This window comes from Quercus lobata, chromosome 3 (genome assembly GCF_001633185.2).
Source record: "Quercus lobata isolate SW786 chromosome 3, ValleyOak3.0 Primary Assembly, whole genome shotgun sequence".
Lineage (NCBI taxonomy): Eukaryota > Viridiplantae > Streptophyta > Magnoliopsida > Fagales > Fagaceae > Quercus > Quercus lobata.
The window spans coordinates 40,603,240-40,611,510 of NC_044906.1; the positions used below are offsets into that span (position 1 = coordinate 40,603,240).

The 8,271-nt window shown below is 34.5% G+C and overlaps 1 protein-coding gene across 1 annotated transcript; it reads left to right on the plus strand.

The window, feature by feature from the left end:
* Nucleotides 1–3,646: 3,646 nt before the first annotated feature.
* Nucleotides 3,647–5,549, plus strand: LOC115982051 (short-chain dehydrogenase reductase ATA1-like). The gene is made up of 2 exons (XM_031104541.1): nt 3,647–3,775; nt 4,460–5,549. The coding sequence occupies exons 1-2, from the start codon at nt 3,723–3,725 to the stop codon at nt 5,259–5,261; spliced, it is 855 nt and encodes a 284-aa protein (XP_030960401.1). The 5' UTR covers nt 3,647–3,722; the 3' UTR covers nt 5,262–5,549.
* The last annotated feature ends 2,722 nt before the right edge of the window (nt 5,550–8,271 follow it).

Consider the following 8,271-nt stretch of genomic DNA (forward strand, 5'->3'; position numbering starts at 1 on the left):
AGAAACTATCTCCCCACATGTGACTCAAGAGTTTATATGTAGACATGTTGGTGTAACTAGATTTATAGAAACAAAATGCAAATAATGTAAAAAGCTAGAGAGTGCATCACCAGCTGCTACACCAATGCAGCTCAGCTTGCCTCATAGTAGAAGCTAGTGCACCAGGTGATGTAGCATCAGCTGCCACACTGGTGCAACACAACATGCCACCCAGTGCAGTAGCTCGTGCATCAGAGCTGCCCAGACATGCACAAGCTACTGCCAAATATTATGGTACTGGTATCATTGAGAATGCATTGACATACACAAAACATTATGGTACTTGTACTCTTGTAGTGCTAGATATACATTTATTAATAATTTTAGTTGCTATTACATACTGCATTGGTGTAATTTATCAAATGTTTATCTGTATTATTTATAGTTGACATGCAGAGTTAGATGGCAGTAGAAAAATATGAAGTCATGTGGTATCCCCCCAAATGCTGCAACTGATAACATAATGATTGATTGTTGTACTATTTCAAGATGCTTCAAATCTACATGTGCACTGGTTTCTATGATGGTACGTGATGGGTTTTATCCACAAACATTAACTTACACTGCTCTCATAAAGGTAATTCTTACTTCTTACTTCTTACTTCTTACTTCTTAATACTCTCTGGTCCTAGCAGTATGTGGTCTGAAATATTATGCATCTAACAAAACTGTGGCCTTCGAATGTATGTAACAAGAAAGAGGTCGGTTCTAATTAGCTCAATTATGAACACACTTCATTTGAAGCTGAACCATGGTTGCATGTTAGCTCTACCATGCACAATGTTATAGTCATGACTCATAACTGAATTTGGAAATATTAAAAATCTGATTCAAATATTTTATCATTATATCAAGATTGCCCTTCATATTCAAATTGCCATAGTAGAATTGCAGACCCCAATTAAAATTAATGATTTGACATTATATGTGCACAATTGGGGGATTGGGCAAAATACTATATTCAGTTCAAAAAGTGTGAAACTCAACTTTTACTTCTATATGTTTCCCTTGCCAAGAAACATTTCTTATTGAAATAAATGGCAGATAACTTTATAAGTTGGCTTAACAACACTTAATCCTAAACAAAACATGTTTCTTTTCTTTTTTGTTCACAAGCAATTCCAACTACAAGATTCAGTAATCTCCACATTTCCTAAACCACACACACTAGAGATACACAAGCAGAAGAATTCCTAAAATAACCAATGCTGAGTTTAGATGGGTACCTGCAATTGTTCAGCATAAGATAGGTAATTGAATGGTAGAATGGAATCTGAATAGGAATGAAGATTCATTACTTCACCAAATTGTTTAGCATCAAAATTCAATTTGCAAATTTGATTCCCACAGAGCAATGGTTAGTGTTTATACTAAATAAATGTAATTGAAAATGAGCATATTAGTGAACTTTCTTGCTGAAAGAGAAAAGAAGATACATACACTCAAAATTATATACATTTACATATACAATCGTCCTTAAAATATCCATGAAACTATCAATCCTCTCTTCTTGATTATCAATTTTTGCTGCAAAAAAAAAAAATAATAAAATAAAATAAAACTCCAAATTTTCTGCCTGTGGGAGGTACCAAAAGGTTTACTGAACATAAAATTCCACTCCGCTTCATCATCTTCATTCATGTAACACTTCCAATGAAAAGTAAATCAAATGCCAATAGGTTTTTCTAACCAACTCAACTAAACCTTGATCAATGCTGTTAGATTTTTCTAAACACAGCTCCCAATATATTTAGCAGATCTGCTAATATATTTTAGAAATTAAACATGGTTGACACCATGATATTACTCTTTATTGTCAAAACCATACTACCACTCATTCAAAAAGTTAAAAACTAGCCTGTATGGCCAATGATGCCTTCAAGACATTGTAATCATAAACATGAACCCATAATAAAATCTTTTTTTAGTTATGACCACAAAATCTGTAATGGCTTCAGTATATATAGGAGAAAGAATATGATTTAAAAGAAACCAATTAACCCATTAACAAGATCAAAACTTTGTAAAAAGAAATCAAATGAACCCATTAACAAGAAGTGAAATTCCAGCAAATGAATAGAGAGGACTAAACTTGCACTCTATCAAATCAAATGAAGTAAATTCCAGCAAATGAAAAGAAACCCATTAACAAGAATTGAAATTCGAACAAGACAGGATAGAAAATAGTGAAAAAAAATTTGAGAACACTCACCTTAGGGAAGTGGGATTCGTTTGTGCTTCTGGTTTTTCAGCTCAGGCTAATTCAACTTCAAGTTTCAAGGAGCACTGTCATGGGTGGGAGAGGAGTGAAATAGGGGAAGAGGGTGAAATGGGTTTATGAAAGGACTGGGTTGTCTTTGCCGGCGTCGGACTGGGTGACGTTCCTCGTGGATTTCTCTTCTGAGCTCTTCGCCGACGTCAAACCTCATCGATTTCTCTGGTAGGCACGGAACTCTCTTCTCTGGTGGGTGAGGAGTGAATAGCAAAGAGAGAGAGAGAAAAAAAAAAGGGTGTTTTCAGCTGAGCTACAGTAAAACGCGACCCTTATATTCACATTTTGCTACAGTAATTTTCAGTTTTCAGCTGTATCCAAACGGACCCCTATACCAGCGCTTTTGAGAATGCTGGAATAGGTACAGCCTATGCCATCGCCTTCAAAAGTGTTGGTATAGGTTTTTTAAATTATATTCATTCAACACCTATACCAGCGCTTTTGAAAGCGCTGGCATAGGCAGTACCTATTCCAGTGCTTTCAAAAGCGCTGGTATAGGTCTTGAATGAATATAATTTAAAAGGGCTATACCAGCGCTTTCAAAAGAGCTGGTATAGGGCATGCCCTTTCTCGGTGCTTTTGAAAGCGCTAGTACAGGTCCGACGACTCTATACCAACAGTCCAAACGCGGCGGTTTGAAGTGCCGGAATAGGAATTTTGACCCTATTCCAGTGCTTTCTAGGGCTATCCCAGTGGTTTTGAAAACGCTGGGATAGCCCCATTTTTTTGTAGTGCTTATTTGGTCCCTTATCTTTTGCATGCGCACCCACACACAAAAAAGAAAGAAAGAAGAAGCTAATGCTTGAAATCTCAAGACTTTGATAATAGAGAAGCAACCCAAGATCTTCCACATTACAAATCACTACCATTATTAAAAGGAACAGTTCTAAAAGCTTTTTAAAAAATTTTGGGGAGTTTCAATAAAAGGCCTATCTCTGATTCTAATCAATTCATACACACAAAATTTTGATAACCATAATGTGGCAACATAATTGTATTATGGAAGTTTTTTTTAAGTCAAAGATATTATACTTCGTAAGTTCTCGACCAAACTTTCTCATGTGTATCAAGAAAAACTAAAAAAATATGTTTTTTTTTCCTTTTAATTGATATGACCGCACAAACTCAGAAGGCAGTAGCTTGTTGAGATTTAGATAAGACATTACTAAAATATAAAATAAAATAAAGAACATCTACTGATGGATGGCCTGACAGCTTAACTATGGTTAGGAAGTAGTTGTATAGAATGAAAAGAGTGTGCAGGAGTAAAAAAAATCAACCTTATAAAGCGCACCAGTGAATTAATATTATTATGATATTTAGGGTATACCTAAATCAGCAAATATAAATTTAGTATGAGTTTCCCTTAAATAGTACCACCCAATTGCTGACAAACATTCTAGGAATCAAAATGGAGACAGATACTCGAATGCATGATGAAATTCAGAGCTTATCCACAAAGAGGTCAGTCCCGCTGATCGTTGCAATGGCCAAAAGATTAGAAATCAAGTCAATAAGTCTTTTTTTTATTTTTTTGAGAAAGAAGTCCATACATATATTGGAGATAATTCTGCCTAGTTTGGAGAAATGAGCCAAATTTCCTCAAAAAGGGAATTGATTTGGCAAGGAATTTTGGAAATTAAGCAGTTAATGGTTTTTCTTAGATCCGATAGGATTTGAATCTTGAACCTATAGTATCCATTTCATAATTTTTGCTCTTCGTCATCAAGCTAAGAAACAAATCAGTTAATGGTCTTAATATTTGATACACTGTACAAATGAATTTTATCACAGAAGGCAAGGAATTGTAGCTAGTTGAATGTCTTAAAGCAGAGTCGGTTTTTTTTTTTTTTTTTCAGAAAGATTTACATTACTGTTGTGCTGTATTACTAATCGAAAAAATAAGAAGGGGTGTTCTATTAAGTACATCTTAGGCTCATCAGTGAATTATTCTAGAAGCGGTTCAGGCAATGACTTCTTTTCTAGGATTTTTGAGGAGGCCGATTGTTATGCAACACATCTAACTATGACCCTCTCTCTCTCTCTCTCTCTCTCTCTCATGTAATTTAAGCAACAAAATTGTTAGTCCATCAAAATTGAGTGTAATTGCTAACTTACGTAGTCCTTTCAATGCTTAATTTCTTTTAGGTTGATGGGCAAAGTTGCAGTTATAACTGGTGGTGCAAGAGGGATTGGAGCTGCCACAGCAAAACTGTTTGCACAAAATGGGGCCTATGTTGTAATTGCTGATTTACTTGATGAATTGGGGGCTAATCTAGCCGATTCAATTGGAGGCCGCTACATCCACTGTGACGTTTCAAAGGAAGCCGATGTGGAATCAGCTATCAAGCTAGCACTGACTTGGAAAGGCGGACTAGACATCATGTTCAACAATGCAGGCATTGGTGACGCTGGTGGGAGCATCACAAACCTTGACATGGACCAAGTGAAGTACCTAGTCTCAATTAATGTGTATGGAAATTTACATGGAATGAAATATGCTGCACAAGCCATGATCAAAGGCGGCCGAAAAGGAGGGTGTATCATTTGCACATCAAGCTCAGCAGCTCTTATGGGAGGCCTAGGAGGACATGCCTACACATTGTCAAAAGAGGCAATCCTTGGAATGATGAGAAGTGCTGCTTGTGAGTTGGGGGTGCATGGAATTAGAGTGAATTGTGTTTCGCCACATGGGGTCCCTTCGGAGATGCTTGTAAGTGCATACAGGAAGTTCTTGGGGAGAATGGATGTGAACCTCGAAGAAATTAGTAAGATTATTGGTGAGAGAGCGAGTTTATTGCCTGGGAGATGTGGAAGTACAGAAGATGTGGCTCATGCTGTGCTTTACCTGGCTAGTGAAAATGCTGAGTACATAACAGGACACAATCTTGTTCTTGATGGGGGTTATACTTCTGCTAGCAGTAACATGAGTTTCATCTACCAATGTTAATAAAAAGGAAATTACAAATAGAATACCTTAGAAGGACAATATCTATTGGTTCAGGAGTATAACTCAAGTCATAAATCACAATACCTTTCTTTACCACTTCTTATACGGAAAGATACAAGCACGGATTTATCATATGCTATGAACTTAAACTCTCTTTACATACTAATGTTGACCTACCAATACTAAATAGATGGACAAGGACGCAGGCTAAATAATACTATGGTTGTAAAATGTGTCTTCTCAAAATGAAAAGTATGCTCACTATAATTATAGGTTTTATTTGGTTTCTTCTTGGTGTAAATGAGATTTGAACTCAAGTCCCTTATTTGACGATAAGAATTTTACTAGTTAATTTAACTGGAATCTACTTTTCGTCCATAGTACCAGTATCATAAATTATTGAAGACTTTTTATTATAGCAACAACTATTGAAGTTACTGTAAAGTCTGTAGTATTTTGGACGTATGAGAAGGTTAGTTTTAACAGTTATTGTTCATTATTGTGCAGTTACTATTCACATTTGGAAGTATCTCTATATTGAAACTAGATCCAACAACAGTGAGATTATTGAGAGAATGATGAATATTTCTTTTGTGCCAACATGGTACAAAGAGAGAAAAATTAAGAAGTACCATGCGTTGTGCAGGGGATCTCATGCATGATATTCATGGCAAAGAATAATTGGACTAGTGTCACTAAATAGGAGCTTTGAGACCCACAACATGGTTATCCTAAATATTTTGAAACATTTGTTTGCAAGATTAAATCATTTTTATCATATTAGGTTTTTTTTTTTAATTATTATTTTTTATATCAAAATCAAAATCAGTTAGATGATCCAGTCAGTTTCCTCACCATCTACAGTGGGACTAGTCTAATAAACTTTCACTTGAACCGCTCGGACCAACTTACTTTACTTAATAGGCTATAGGAGAGAGATTCAAAAAACTCAATTTTCTATCTTGTCTTAAGAACCTGACTCAAAAGAGAAAAGAAAACCATACTAAAATAAAAGAGAGATCACTAATTTTTTTTTTTTTTTTTTGGTTAAAAGGGTTATATTATAAACAACTAAATGTTAAGAGATCACTAATTGAACGTCTTTAGATCCTGCTTAGAGCGGCTTTTACTACCTGTTGTTTAAAAGAGTTTTTATTATAAAGGTTTGGAAATCGATTACCGGATGCAGAAATAATAAAAAAATCCAATCAACAGTCTTTAAAAAAAAAAAAAAGTAAAAAATTTATGTACGAAAAAAAAAGCTCATCCCAACAAAAAGAGTGAAGTCTTTTAACATTAAAACGCTTGTACAGTACTAAGATTTTTATATATTTTAAATAAATCAAGAGAGAGAAAGAAGGAAGCTTTGAGGCGCCAACTCGTAACCAAGCTTGACTCTCATCAAGGTAATCACCATTCTCTCACCTTTGTAGTGTGGAATTTTGAGGCCTTGAATCCAATATGTAATTCCATTCAAAGCCATAGATACGGGTTGGTTTGTGACTGCCACCTTGAATGATCTGTGTTGTCAACTATTGAATCCAGTGTGGTACTTAGTGAAGAAGAGTCAAGGGGTAATTTGTATTGGTGGGTGTAGACAAATACATATAATTCTTTACGACCACTCTACTGACTGGATAAATATAAATATAAATATCTATGAAGGTTTATGAATAAATCTATATATCGCAGTAATGCCAAAATAATATAACAATATTGACCAATAGAATTAACACATTATTATATAAGAATACTTGTGCTGATGAAAATATGTTTCTTTTATTAGTTAAGTATAGTAAAAAGCTTCATATATGCTTCTCTTTTTCTTTAAAGGAAAAAAAATCTAAAATGCTACTAAATGGAAATTCTAAAATAGAACTTTAGTGTTCTGCAAAGAGAGACTTTGAAAGTAATCGTAATCATCGTAAACAAAATTCTAGTATCTTATACAAAACTGTGTCCCAGCAAGCAAATACAAAACGTTGTTTCATCACAACTAGAAAAAACTAACTACTGAAAAAAGAAAATACAAGTTAATTTCAAGAAATCTCTGAAGCTCAAGGCTAAAGTATCAATATGCTGAAAATCTAAATCTTGATGTTGAAGTAATCCGGATCAAAGTGATGTAACCGTACATAACCATCTTCACCTCCGCTTGAGAAACTATAAGTTGGAAAATATCAAATAAGTAAAGAGCTACAGAATATAAATTGTAATTCATGACTAATGTCATTTGAACAATGCAAAATTTCTCCCAACTTTTAGGACAATCTTGATCTGATCTGATTAAAAAAGTGCATTAAGGTGAAGACTAATAAAACCACTACTAACAGGATAAACAGAATAGGGTCTTATTTAAACTGAACAGTCAAATACAATTATTTCATAAGCAATTAAAATACATAAAATAGGGACTAAGCAGAAGTCATTATGAAAGAGGAGACACAGTGCCACAAAGACCTTACACAGGTTTTACTAAACTTGGAAGATTGTTTTAACTCCAACTCCTTTACTAGTGGTACCAAACCACAATCCACAATACCATCTCTACCTCAAATGATGCCAACACTACAATTACTACCACGTCAAAACAGCCCCCACACCACCCAAAGTAACACCATGATTTAACACCTTACATATTTGTACAAATAAACTAAAGCCTCCAAGACCAGATACATATACCAAAAAACCTACATACATATATATATACACACACACAATATTATCATAATTTTCTACACAAATATCCCTAAACCGAAACAGAATTGAAAACATTTACAAGGTAAAATTTTGACAGTTCAACATTAGAGAATTCTTCCATTTTCCCCTACCCTTCCAATTGCACCAATATCATTATTTCAATTTCAGCATTGTTTCGATTTCATCCTTCTGTCTAAATCCTTTTAAATTAAGCTAACATAATTAGTCACATGCAATTCAGGTGACTGAAATGTTGACATGAAATTCAAATAAACAATTGTCCAGATGAATATGCCCACATCAGCTAAAT

Excerpts from the sequence above, each read along its gene's own strand:
- LOC115982051 (XM_031104541.1), top strand. The coding sequence starts at position 3,723 with ATGGAGACAGATACTCGAATGCATGATGAAATTCAGAGCTTATCCACA. Across the intron at positions 3,776-4,459 it reads CAGAGCTTATCCACAAAGAG|GTTGATGGGCAAAGTTGCAG; the intron begins GTCAGTCCCGCT and ends AATTTCTTTTAG.